This window comes from Adiantum capillus-veneris, chromosome 7 (assembly GCF_014529385.1).
Source record: "Adiantum capillus-veneris isolate H3 chromosome 7, ASM1452938v2, whole genome shotgun sequence".
NCBI classification, from domain to species: domain Eukaryota; kingdom Viridiplantae; phylum Streptophyta; class Polypodiopsida; order Polypodiales; family Pteridaceae; genus Adiantum; species Adiantum capillus-veneris.
The window spans coordinates 35,203,720-35,217,744 of NC_140937.1; the positions used below are offsets into that span (position 1 = coordinate 35,203,720).

Consider the following 14,025-nt stretch of genomic DNA (forward strand, 5'->3'; position numbering starts at 1 on the left):
TCATTCTGCTGCACCTTACACTGTGCTGTGAAGGGCCTTTGAGAAGAGGTATGGTGAGACCAAGTTGTCTGCACCGTGATCATCCCGTGTGAAGAAGGGAAGCCGGAGGGAGCAGTCTGCGTTGAGAATAATCTCTGAGAAGAGGGTCGTCTGCTCTGACAACCTTGTTTCACTCCAATAGTCGAGTGAACTAAACCAGATATCCCCTCTAGTGCTTACATGTCCCACCATTGATCTACATAGAGCCATAATTCCCCAAATCAACTCAATGGGCATTCCCATCTCATGTAGTCTGCGCATCAATTTGGCTCTGGGCACCATGTCAAATGCTGTGCGGAAATCCACAAGGCTACAGTAAACCCATGTGCCCTACCCTCCTCAATGATGGCTGGGAATGTCAAGAATATGGTCAAGAGTGGAGAAGCCTCTCCTGAAACTGGCCTGTCCCGCTACCTGTATGCCCTTACTCTTTGCCCATCTGCTCAATTGGTGCACAAGGATAGATGCATATGACCGTGCCAATGTGTGTCCAATCCTAATAGTACGGTAGTTTCCAGGCTCCATAGGATCACTTGCCTTGAAGATAGGTACAATAATAGGCAGTCTCCAAGTCTCCGATAGACCCTCACACGACACAAATGAACTGAACTGCAAGAACCTCTGCCAGCATATGTTGGGTTAAAGGCCCAAATGGCCCCCTTTTAATGTATATTTTAAAGGTACTAACCTTTGGCCAAGTTCACATTGAACTTGGCCACTAACTTATTAAATTGGTCCTTATACAAATAATAAAGGGATAGTGAGTTTTACACAACTCACTCACTTATCCCCTTACAAAACTTACGTGCTCTCTCTCTGTCCCTCTTTCGATCTGCTAGCGCCCTCCTTCTTGCTGGTCTTCGCCACCTCTCCCTGCACACACCCCGCACACTCTCGCATGCTCTTTCACTTGCACACACCGCCGCGCACTCATTAGCATATCTCTAGCATGTATAAATTGCTCTTCTACTAGACCATCATGGCCATATACCCTCTTGGTCCTCATTAATGACTGTCTTTACCATCTCAATGGTAAAGGTCTGGGTACAAAATAAAAATGAAGTAAAGCGAAAAACTAATGTCGTGCTAGGTTAGTCTTGATCCTTTGATGGAGCCTCTATTGATATTGTGGTCGCCCTTGTAGACGTGCGTCTAGCTCTCTTGAGCTCAATGGATCTGTCAACTAATATACCTCTGGTATAGGTGGGCTTTGAAATTTGCTGTGAAGCTTGCTCATCTGACTACCGAGTCCCTGCTCTAAAGAAGTCAGTGATCTCCCTCTGTGAATGTCTCCCACTGCTTGATCTCCTCAAGAGACTCTCCTTGTGTCTGTGTAGCTCTAGCAAAAACAACCCGAGGCATCTTTGATCCTGATATCTCATGACTCTAGCAAACGGTCCAAAGCCCTCTTTGAATATACAATGAAAGCGGCCATAACATATGTGATGCAACTCTTGTCTATGGATCTATATGACACAATTGGCAAATCTTGGCCTTTATTGGTACTCTTTTAAATCTGCCAGTCTCAATCTCTAATGGATGTGATGATGTGGGCATCTGACCAATAGCACATCATATCCCATGGGATAAATGACAGTTCATATAGGCAAGTCTGATCACATATCCATCCTCTGTTAGTTGGGGAAGATGCTCTCTATAGAAAGCCATCTCTGTGCCCAACTCCTGTGTCGGCTGTATCCATGTGCTCCTGGTATCAAATCCTGACGTATGAGTCTAGTGATTTTTGTCCGTGTGAGAGATTGGGAGGGTGCATCCAAGGAGCACTGGAACAGAGGCAATCTATCCATGCTCGAACCATGTGACCGAAACCATGATGTCATCTGCCCATACCAGCATGCTGTATTCTCGGGTAGCGCTAGCTATTGGGATGACTCAAAGGCTAGTAGAGCATATCTGTCTTTGGGGAGGTCCCATAAACTTTGCATGAAGGATAGTGATCTAGTAAGTGCCTCGACCATCGGGGGGGGGGGGGGGGGGGGGGGGGGGGGGGGGACTAGCTTGGCTCAAATAATCTTATGTGGCATTAAGGCCCTAGCCCGAATCATCTGAGAGATCATAGAGACTAAAGGCCTCTCCATACATTTCCATTTATCTGTGCTACTAGATCTGCCATGGTGGTCCATTGAGGGTCCCCATATCTGAACTTCGTAAAGCATAGCTGAAGCCACTAGAGTGTCAAAAAGCCAGAGCTTTGTTCGAGGTTCCTGAAATTGAACTTGCAAACATATCCTCTCAATCCTCCCAAGGCTGCATAAGCTCTCGTAGTCTAGTCTGTGCTGCTCTCCTCAATGAAAACACCAATCCACTGAAGACTACCCCAAGACAGGTGTATGCATTTGTATACTCCACCGTCTTCTGGCCATACGTAAATGTGGGTGCTGACCTCCTAACCCACTGTGGTGTGGTGTTAAACACCATAACCTTGGTTTTCCCCAGGTTAACATACAATCCACTATGTGTGTAAAAGCATTTAAGTGACATTGCATCCCCTCCGGGGAGTCAGAAATCATCACAATATCATCAACATATAACAATAGTGGGATCCATGTCCGTGCCAATGGTGGTCCGATATCACCATCCTCTCAATGTAGTTAGAAATCTCATCCACATACATGCCTAGTGTAGGAGATAGCATCATAGCGGGACCCTATTTCACCCTGATAGTGGAGCGAACCAAATCAGAAATCCGCGTACATGCCCCACTACTGACCTGTATAGAGCCATGATCCCCCAAATCAACTCTGTGGGTACCCTCATCTCCTGCAGTCTGCACATCAATCTAGCTCTGGGCACTTATTGAAGGCTTTGCAACAATAGAGCTGTCTCCCATGTGATCTCCCCTCCTCAATAATGGGCTCTGAGTTTCAGAATATGATCAAGAGTAGAAAAACCTTTCCTGAAACCTGCCTGTTGTGTTGCTCGTACACCCTCTCTCTCTGCCCATCTACTCAACTGCTGCTGAAGGATGGATGCGTACAACCGTGCCAATGTGTGTCCAATCATGATAGTGCGGTAGTTCCCTGACTTGAAAATAGGTACGATAGTAGACAAACTTCAAGTATCAGGTAAGCCCTCGCACATAGCACGGTTGAACATCATTGCTGGAAGCTCTGCAAGCAAATCTTTGGCATGTATAAAATGCTCTGCTACTAGGCCATCATGATCAGATGCTCTCTTGGTCCTCATCCTGTCATTAGCTTCTTGCCCCAAGATTCAATGTGGGTGACGGCAATCGGCACACTCCTAAGAGACGACCATATTTTTAGAACCCATGCTTTAGATAGTTCAAAATAGAAGCACATATTTTTTCCCTTGACGAACATTAAACCAAATTTTGTGAGCATTGCTTGGACCCTTTCATTAGTGTACACCTATATCATTGACCGCTTCAGTGGTGGGGGGATGAGAGCTAAGGTACAATCTCTAGACACTTATAAAACTTGCTTATCCTTGCTCGTAGCAGTCTTAATGCTAGTGGTCTTAGTTTTGGGAGGAATTTCTCCATTATTAATCAGAAACAAAAGAAAAATGACCAAATAGCCATCTATATTTGGAGGGCGAACTTTCAAGGATTTCTGCAGAGTTTTTGTTTTTTGATATAAAATTTTCCTTCATGGCTTGCAATCTCATAAAAAGTAACCTTGCTTAATACCATTGCTGGATATTAATAATGTAACTGCTGTCATACTTTTTTATCTGGCCTGTATCTAAACATTTGTCACAAATCAAAACCTTTAACATTACAAAGGATTTTGTTATCATCAGAGGCTTCTATCATTCCATTACAAGAGCATTGCTGAAATGTATATCTATTTTTTCATATACATTTGAACATATCTAATTTTAAGGAACAGGTGCTCAGGTTTTGTCTATCATGTTTCGAGGAAGTGAATGTAAGTGGAGACACTTACAGGCCAACCCCGTTTACCTGATTTGCTGCCCATAGAGTGGCCTGTCATGTAAGTTGAGCTTATAACTCTCTGTGTTGTGCTTAAAGGCCTTGTCTAAACTTCAGCCCATTACCGACTTATTCAATAAGTACATACTTGGGTTGCATGCGCATGAGCATGTGCAGTCCTCCTTTTTTTTTTGGAGCATGTTTTAGTTAATTTAACAGGTTCCTTTATTTGCAGAAGAAATGACGGAGGTGGCTTTTTGTGGACCACGGTTCAAACGAGTACCTAGGCCGATACCATTTTCGCCTTTGGAGCTCGATCCAGTGGTTAGTTAGCTTTGAAACAGAAAAAAAGCATCATCCAGATTTTTTGGTTTTCACTCTGCAGTTTCGATCTTATTGTAAATGTGCAATTTTACCCATTTGTATCAAAGTATGTCTCATCGTCTTTTAACATTAATTAGTGCTTGTGATGCTCCAAATTTCTCTTTATTTCTTTAGTGTCCTCTCACCTTCTCTGGATTCTGACAATGCAAGGGCTATGTGGATGAGTTCATATTTGCAATTGTTATCTGTCACTTCTGATTTCTCTAGTATCAGGCCTTCCACTCAGTAAGCCCAGAGCTGCTGTATCTGTTTCATTTTGCATATCAAATTTTGTTGGAATTATATACCTTGTTTTGGCCTTCTATAGGAAACATCCATTGCCATTATTCGCAAGGTCTTTTGTGATGTATTTGCAAATGCGTCTTATTGGAGTGCGAAAGTGCCACAAGCTTTTCTCTTTTAGCAGGTCATTGGTGGCTACCTTAGGGTGTATGATGAAGGATTAATCATATCAGCAAGATGCCTGGTATTGCAAGCTTCTGGGGTCTGTGTCAGTGGCTCAAGCATCACATGAAATCTTCTAAAATCTTCCAATATCTTCTTATTTCTGTCTGCTCTAAGCTTTGTGTATGGTAATGTAATTATTCCCTCAAGTAACAGGGTGCATAATCTATCAAGCTTCTGGGGTCTTGGTCAATGGCTCAAGCATCACATGAAGTCTTTCATGATCTTTTTATAGCTTGTTATTTTCACTTGCTCTAAACATTGTGTATGGTAGCATAATTATCTGGTATAGAGGAACAAGATGCATACTTTGTGGTCAATAGTGTGGCTTTTGCTGTTTCATCACCGTTTTACAACTTTATACCCAGCTTCATTTGAAATTTAGTCAAGGTTGCATTCCAAACTCGTGTGCATGTATGTTGGTGTGTATGCATGCAGATTACATGTATGCAACCCCATGCAACCATGCATAAGTAGACATGTACGTCTATTTGTAATCAGTATTTTTTGTAAATTACCATACTGTACAACATTTTTTATTGTTTTTTCCGTACCGTATTCATTGTACCTATCCACCTTGAATTTAGTCATTTGAAAAGGGAGGAATAGGAGCCACCTAAGATTACTCAGTGCTCACCCGTTACTGTGCATGTAAACTCTTTAATGAGATGATAATGCTGCTATTTTTATATTTTGCAGCTGAACGAGAGGCTTGAACAGTGGCCACATCTGAAAGAACTTGTACACTGCTATAGGAGTGATTGGCTCAAAGATGAAGCAAAGTATGGACATTATGAGAGCGTGCCGCTCCCCTTATTTCATAACCAAATATTTGAATGTCCTGACACAGATCTGGAAGCAGGTGAGTATCTTTGTGGCTTATTACTACTAGCTGTCAATATTTTATGATTGAGTCTATCAGGCCCTTACATTTCATATCTTTGATTTTCAATCTGCAGAGAAAAAAACAACAGTGATGTATCATAACTTGTTTTGTATTCAATTATGTTACTCTCTGAGTGTGGCATATTGACAGTAAATTGTACTACCTTATTCTAAATCTCATGATTAGTAGAAGAGATAGGCTTTGAAAAGTTCTCATGTATGTTTTGAGACTCTTGGCATCTCGTTTGAGAGGAGTCCTGTTAGGATAGATGGGAGAAGTAAGGAAATGATTTTAACATCACTTTCATGCTCCTAATGTGCATCCAGTCAATACTAAGCTTACAACAAAACATTTAAGAAGCTTACTAGTACTTCAATCCTACCTAGGCTCCTGTTGTGGACACAACACAGTGCATTCTTGAATGGGGGATTCAATCAAGAGGCTTTTGTGCGGTTGAAGGTTGCAGGCAAGGTGGATGGTATTGAATCTTGATATATGTTCAACAAAGGATTGTCTGGCTCGAAGCAAGCATTCAATCGTGATACTTAGTCACGTCTACCATGCTATACAGAGATCATACCTGGGGTCCTAGTGTGGACCACGGCAGAAAAATAGGGCCACACTTACAATGGTTGGAGATCGATGGAGGAACCCTTATTCAATATGGTATCCAAAAGGGTCCAAAGTAAAGACTGCGTCCTCAGGAGATTGTCGAAGGAGAGATTGGTACATTACCCATCATACTGGAGGCAACATCATTTATGCAGAGCTTGTGGGAGCTACCTAGACAAAGATATGCACAAATGGCCCTGGAATTATCTAGATACCTAGCTGATCAGGGAGATACTACCTATGGGTATGCATAGATGCCAGCATGGTTTGATTTTACATTCAACATGAACATGTTGGAGATTACCCACATTGCAATACTCTTTGGATGCACATGGGAGCATAGCCTGCAAATAGTAATGTCAGGAAGCAGCAGGCTGATGTGAGGCGGGTAGTAATAGTACATGCGAGGCCTTGCAGAGGCGTGTACGTTGTGTAACAGCAGTGCTCTTCTCCTCTAAAGTTTCCAGTCATAAGTAGAGGGGCTACTTTTGACAGTAAGCAGGGGCCATGCTTGGTATAAGCAAGGGCCTTAATTCACTCATGGAGAGGTGGCGATAGAAAAGAGCACACACCGACAGACACAGATTACTATCCGACATCTTGTGAGGCAAAAGAAGAGAGTGTATTTAGTTCGGCTTGAGGAGTTGTACTAGCTATTTCCGAGTCAGGATTCTAGAGAGGCATGGAGACTCTTTCAAGAGTAGCAAGCACCTACACTCATTACTTCTACAAACACATGGAGGCACTGTCTGACTAATCTTGATATAGCGCAAGCTCAACCTCGCCTACCATTGCCACCGATGTCTTGACCTTAGACTTCCAGGTGTTCGAGCACGAAGACAGGCTGAATTCAGGAGAGGATCCCCTACACTTGATCATGCACTTACACTCTGAGCTATCATTGAGGAGGGACAAGCACATGGATAACATATCTATTGTTGCCTTGTGGAATTGTGCAAAGCTTTGGATACCGTACCTAGAGCGAGATTGATTCATAGATTGAACGATTGGATGTTCCGAGTAAGATTACACGAGGTATCTTGGCACTTAATGAGATGCTGATAGGTAGAGTGCAGACGCCGGAGGCTACCAGATATAATTCACCCCACTGTTTCTCCTCTGTCCCACACTTTTCAGTTTGTATATTGATGGGCTATCAGACTTTATTGAGAGAGAGGATGATATAACTGCACACTTATTAGGCACTTGGATACACTTGTTGCTTTATGCAGACGATATTGTTCTCATTGCTGACTTGTTACAGGGGCTAGAGAGACGGCTGGATGCATTACAGGGCGATGCATAGATTAGAGATTTATCTATGAACCTTGCCAAGAAGGTGATGATACCAACACCACAACACAGTGGGTGAGGGCATCTGCACCAATCCTTACTTATGGTCAGGGAGTGGTGGAGTATGTAAAGTCTTGCACAAGTTTGGGAGTTTTTTTTATAGGACACCCTCTTTCTCTAGGAGAGAGTCAGCAGCTTCGAGACTAACATGAGGATATGCAGCCCTTCAATTGGAGTGGATGTGCTCACGGGTACAATTTCAGGAGCTTTGCACTAAGCTATGATTGTTTGATACATTAGATACATCCACATTATTTGTCATGTGCTTGGGAGCCTCTAGAAGGATGCCATGGTCTGGCAGGTCATAGGTACATACCCTCACTTGCACAAAGCATATATGCATATGAACAGTCACTTAAGTCATTAATTAATAAGTGACTTTGACATGACATTTATAAAAAGTGGGTATGGCAAATGGCAAAAAACCTATAAAAGAGTCACTTAGTCTTCAGTTTTTGGGACATTAGAACCTAGTACCCGTAATAGCATCCAATGCCCACAGCACCTCAGCACCTAGCGTTTCCATCCAGCATCATTAGCATTTTCGCATCAGATCAGCCCAGCGTTTTGCATCAGATTAGCCCAACGTTTTGCACTAGATTGGCATAGTGTTTTGCATGAGATCAGCCCTAGGGTTTTGCAGTTCATCCGCATCAAGTGTTAACACTCAGTACTCAACATTTAGCCATTGTATCAACATTGTTGCAAGTAATCAAAGCAAGTACTTGCTCTGACAATAGAGCAAGGGGGTCCTTGAGGGTGGTTGGACCCAAGGTTGGATCAAAACGTACGTACGGATCGGTTCCGTACTGTACGGAATGATCCGTACGCCGGTTTTTTTTTTTTTTTTTTGGGGGGGGGGGGGGTGTGGGAAGCCCGTACGGTGCTGATTTAAAATAAAAATCCAAGTCTCTTGCAATAGTTACACAGTATGTGGTTGTCTTGTAAAACGTGTCTTTGAATGTCTCTATAAGTTGTTGGCTTCTCTCTTGTTTTTTATTGGAAATGTCCTAGAAAATTTAGTACTTTGCGGATTTTTTTACAAGAGTACGTATTTTTACGTACTACAAGCGTTTTGACAAATGTTGTTACACTACGGCGGGCATCTGGCATGACGTGCATGTAGTTTTAGGTTAGAAAAATCCAACGAACCATTCCCCGTCAATGGGATTTCCGGGTGGTTAGTTGTGCGACGGTTTCACCCAGAAACTTTACCTGCGAATCATTTCAAACGATTTATTTTTAAACTTTGTCTTCCAAATTTGCCTTACCTAAGTCTTAAGAAGTTCATATTCAGTTTTTTTCCCTAAAAAGGGAGTAGCTCAGCTTGCGTTTTCATCAACCTCAGCTAGTGGTAGATCAGCCATAGCATTTTTTGTAGATCACACCTAGCGTTTTGCACCCAAGGGCTGTGGCGTTTTTGCTTCCCTTTGCGAGCCATTAGTAACCCCTCATCGAGACGGATCCAAAGGGGCATCAAATCAGCCCCGGCGGTGCTTCATTTTGAAGAGTTACCGTGGGCGACATTCCCCGTTGGACTCGGTAGAGTTGCATTGAGGTATTGCATGTGTGTACATTCCAACTACGCAATCAAAAGCAAATACCACATCGTCAACGGTGTGGGTGGCCCTTGAGAGGGTTGGTTGCGACCCCATCAAGTGTCATTCTCCTTTGCTCCCTCTCTCTCTCTCTCTCTCTCTCTCTCTCTCTCTCTCTCCCATTCTCTCTCTACAAGGAAATAAAAGGAACCATCATTCGTGCCAAGTAGCGCACAATCAAGCAAGGAAAGAAGTAAAGATTCGTAGAAGCGTAAATTCTAGATCTTGTCACCATTTCAATTCTGCTGCACCTGACATGGATAGAGAGATGAAGTTACCAATGGTCACTATGATCTCTTATGGTCTCAATGCCACATGAGGTCGTCATAGTGGAATTGGAAGCTACACTGATTGTGGTTGAGGCACTTACTAGATGGTTTTTTAAGATACAGGAGCTTCCAAGTCATCGTTATGCTAGATTGGTCCTCGAGTCATGTCGACAACTAGCCATGGGAGACGACTCTAAAAGTTCTTACTATTGACAGATTGCCACCATTTTAGTACTCTATGGATGCACCATGATTCACATTCCCATTGTAGCGTGGATAACGTGTCGTGCTCTCTACAGTGGGTGGTCCTCAGTGCAATGTGCGTGACAATCTCACTCAAACAGACTGAATCTCCCTCAAACAGATGAACAGAAAGGAAACAATAGACGTCAACAGAGCTCTCAAAGACACAACAGCAGACCAGAACATATGACTCGACTATCTCAAAGACTGATACAGACTCTGGCGTGGCAGCACACTCAGCTCCAGCCCTGGACTCTCAGGTACAATGGGGTGTCGAGGCTCAGATGTGCCGGGATGGTGCAGACGTGCTCTGTGTAAGACCCACTCTAGACGACTACTACGTACAAAGATAATGCCACTGGCCCAAAACGACTACTCATATGCACCATCATCAAGAGCCGCCAACGGCTCATAAATAACATCATCTAAGTCTATCCCCACTGGGTGGCGGTGGTGACCTGGCCACGATGTCCACTAGACCACCCTGCCACGTGTCTCTGCCCAAGTGTGAACCGACCAGACTAAAGACCAACTGACCAAAGCCCAACTGTAAACTACTGTCATATGAAAGTGAAAGTGACACTGTAGTAGGCTACAGGTTGCCCGCCACAAGACCGCTGCCCGTCTCGGAGAGCGGAACTGAAGAACTGAAATATCGATGATCTACTGTTGGTGGTCGGATGATGGAGGAGGAGGTGGATGAGGCTGATAGTAAGGTGGGTAAGGAGATGGAGGCCAAGTGTATGGTGAGGGGTAGTGGCCATGAGGAGGGTACATCGGGTATGGAGTAGCCACCCCATGAGCAGCAGGCTGCGTCATGTGAGACGGTTGACTGTGAGTAGGTGGAGCTGGTGGAAACCCAGGAAAAGACTGCGCAGGCTGCGAGGGTGGAACAGGTTGTTGGAATCCCGGGAAGCCGTAGAAGTGTTGAGGAAAGGATGGAGACTGGGAGGGGGAGGCCATAGAGGGACCTTGAAAGTGTGATGAGACCGATCCTGTTGGTTTAGACTCCATTTTGGTAGGATTTGCTTTCTCTGCTGTTTGAGAATCCCCTGAATGTGCTTTGGCAACGTTTGTCTGTGTCAGTACCTGTGTTGCCATAGCAGAACTTGCTGAGAAACCGGGGTTGTAGTTGTAGCTGTAGCTGGAACTGCCTGTGAAATGGCTACAGCTGGGTATTTTGCGCAAGAAGGACACAGTGTATGTACCACCGGAGAGAGGTCCTGAACTGCTGCGGTCATATCATTTGCCTCTTTTAACTGTTTTTGCAGAGTGTGGACAATATGTTTGAGGTCCACTAGTTGTTGAGTTAAGATTCTTATGCGATCTTGAGTTGTAGCAATGAAATTGTCCCTATCCATCGCTCGTTGAAGATGTGTTTGCACTTCCCTTGTCATACCGTCATAGCAAGCGCGATGCATACCGTTGGTACCTTGCAATGAGAGGGTTGCATTGATAATCATCGAAATGGCTCTTCTGTCTGCCTCTAAAAGTCTGTCGGCCTGAGGCGCAAAAGTATCATACATGTCATGCTTGTTAGATGTAGGCGCCCCAGAGCTAGATGCCCCTGCAGTATCCTTCGGTGCCCCAGCAGTAAGAGTAGTAAGTGGTGTTGGCGACACAACTGGAGGTTGTGTTTTAGTGACTGTAACACTACTCACAAGAGGTGGTGTGAAAGTGGTGGCGGCCACAGAAGTAGACATACGCACTGCTGGTGTTGTAGTATGGACGTCCAAGATTTTGACCTGTGATTCTGAGAAAGGTAGTGTTGCCAGCTGCTCAGATGAATATTTTTGCACCTTTGCACTCTTGCGCAAGATGCCTTTCCCTTTGGCCATTTTGGAACGTTCTTGCTCTTTTGGATCATCTTGAAGGGTGAGAACTGCTTTTGCATCTGTCTTTTGCTTCATAATCTGTATCACCCAATACATAATAGGCGCTGCATAGCAATTGAACCTTTCCGCTTTGCCTTTACGCTGAGTCCGAAAACGCTTTGCCTTGTCCTGTAGCGCTTAAACAACAAATTGTGAAATGGGTATGGCAGGCAGTGATAGAGACAAAAAAGAGCATCGCATATTGTTGGAGAACCTGGAGAAGATGGAACCCCTGTTCTTTCAGGTGCTCGTAGTAAAAAATAATACTGTAACACCGAATATAGTTGCTGACTCCTGTGATAGTCTGGATGTGAGTCCAGCAAAAGTTTCTGACAAGCATTCGCAGTTTCTTATGGTGAGAGATTCGAGAAGGTTTTTGTTGCGGGCAGAGGTGCCAACACAGTGAATATTCCCATAGCTTGTCCTATATCCTCCGTTGTAAGTGCAGTATCATTCAGCTTTGGAAAAGTTAGCAAGAGGGAACATAGCTTGGTAGTAGAGATATTGGCAGACAAGTCGGTCTGAGCCAAATTTTGAAGATCCAAGTGTATCAGTTGCTGCTGAGAGAACACATCCTTGAGTGCTGGATTCGGAGCCTGTAAATGATATATCATTATTAGAGGTACCTTGGAGAGGGCACCAGACGGGCGAGGCACCTGGAGAGTGGTGACCCTGTCAGCAGTGACTGACTGGGGCGACTCTTCCTCTGAAGATTCCTCTGAAAGCTGCTCTGAACTAGGAGTGTAATTTGATTTACTGTTAGAGCTATCGCCAGAGGCCGAGGACTCTTCCTCAGATTGGAGATGCTTTTCTTTATTGCGAGTTCTAACCATCTTTATCAAGTGTGCCTGAGAATCTATACTGATTGATGAGTCCCACTGTAGTAGCAGGAGCAAAAGGGCGAGACCCACTTCGGTACTGGATGAAGACTGAACAGAGTACCAAGGCTATAAAGGCTCTTTGCTTTTGGGGTTGGCTTTTTGCATGCTTTTCGCAGGTAAAATATGCCCTTGGTGAGAAGTGAGAAACCGCCCAAATTGCGTTTTGCAGATCCGCGGTGCTTGCTTTTTTTTTTTTTTTGGGGCGAAGGGCAAGGGGCGAGGGCGAGGGCGAGGGCGAGGGGTGAGGGGAGGAAGGGTTAGGTCTAGGACCAAGGCTAGAGGCTAGGGGCGAGGTCGAGAGAGGTCGAGAGGGTGAAGGGGAGGGCTAGAGCTAGGGCTAGGGACGAGGGGATGGAAAAGGCGAGAGGGTGAGGGGGTCTAGGGCGAGAGGCGAGGGGCTAGGGGCGAGGGAGTGGTTGAGGACGAGGGGCTAGGGGGCGACAGCGAGGGCGAGAGGGTGAGGGTCTAGGGGCGAGGGTGAGGGCGAGGGCGAGGGCGAGGGGCTAGGGGCCAGGGAATAGGGGTTGAGGGCGAGGGCCAGGGGGTGAGGGCGAGAGGGTGAGGGTCTAGGGGCGAGGGATAAGGAGGCGAGGGCGAGGGGCTAGGGGCGGGCTAGGGCGAGAGAAGAGGGGCTAGGGGGCAAGGGCGAGAGGGTGCGGATTCAGGGTCGAGGGGCTAGGGCGAGGAATAGGAGGTGAGGGGCTAGGGGCGAGCAAATAGGGGGTGAGGACGAGGGGCTAGGGATAAGTTAGGTCAAGGGCGAAGTAGGCCAAGGCTAGGGCGAGGGCGAGGGCGGGAGTAAGGTCAAGGCTAGGGCCTAGGGCCTAGGGCGGGGAAAGCACTAGGGTTGGGGGTTGAGAGGATAGACAAAGTCGAGGGTAGAAAAATAAAGAGGGAGTTTTAACACGTAGGAACTATCCCAGAGATCTTAAAGATTTAGCGACAACCAATACACAGACTTGGTTAATAGAAAGCATGGATAATTTTGAGGTACTGAGAAAGAATGAGCAGTGGATAGAACGCAAAGTACTTTCATAAACACCCCACTCAATGATACAAAGGCATTGATCCATATCATAGAACTGTGATTCACTTGAGAGGCAAAAGATAAGAAAAGGTACTGAGTCGAGATTGAGGACGGAGGGGATTTGCTTATGCCCAAGACCGACAGGGATTGAAGACAGAGAGAGTGAAGGATAGAGTTGATCTAAGTCCAGAATCAAACCTATGAGCTTAACAGAGTCTGCAGAAGGAGAGCTGTCCAAGGAGAGGGTCTAAGAGATAAGATAAAACGGAACAGCAAGATGCGGAAGATAGTGATTCCGAGGATAGTGATTCTGAGGCTATTTAAAGGTTCAGAGTTGGCGAAGCTCAACACTTGATTGTCGCGCGGTTAGACCCTTGAGCGGCTTCTTAAGCATGATAGCATTTGATCTGAGATCCATTGACTAAAGGCAGAGAAACTCCTTCGAGAGTGGCTAATTGTACAGCGCCGTGGGGTAGAATCTCCATCACCTTATATG

At 45.1% G+C, this 14,025-nt stretch overlaps 1 protein-coding gene across 5 annotated transcripts in view; it reads left to right on the top strand.

The window, feature by feature from the left end:
- SPK1 (guanyl-nucleotide exchange factor) overlaps nucleotides 1-14,025 on the top strand; it is a 189,690-nt gene that overhangs the window by 21,892 nt on the left and 153,773 nt on the right. For 2 of the 5 annotated variants that reach the window (XM_086515791.1, XM_086515793.1), the window contains exons 2-5: nucleotides 3,915-4,019; nucleotides 4,194-4,282; nucleotides 4,749-4,808; nucleotides 5,486-5,648. In XM_086515791.1, the coding sequence (XP_086371917.1) occupies nucleotides 4,199-4,282; nucleotides 4,749-4,808; nucleotides 5,486-5,648 (307 nt within the window). In that variant the 5' untranslated portion in view covers nucleotides 3,915-4,019; nucleotides 4,194-4,198. The remainder of the gene's footprint in view (nucleotides 1-3,914; nucleotides 4,020-4,193; nucleotides 4,283-4,748; nucleotides 4,809-5,485; nucleotides 5,649-14,025) is intronic. The other 3 variants (XM_086515794.1, XM_086515795.1, XM_086515792.1) reach the window with 2 other exon arrangements.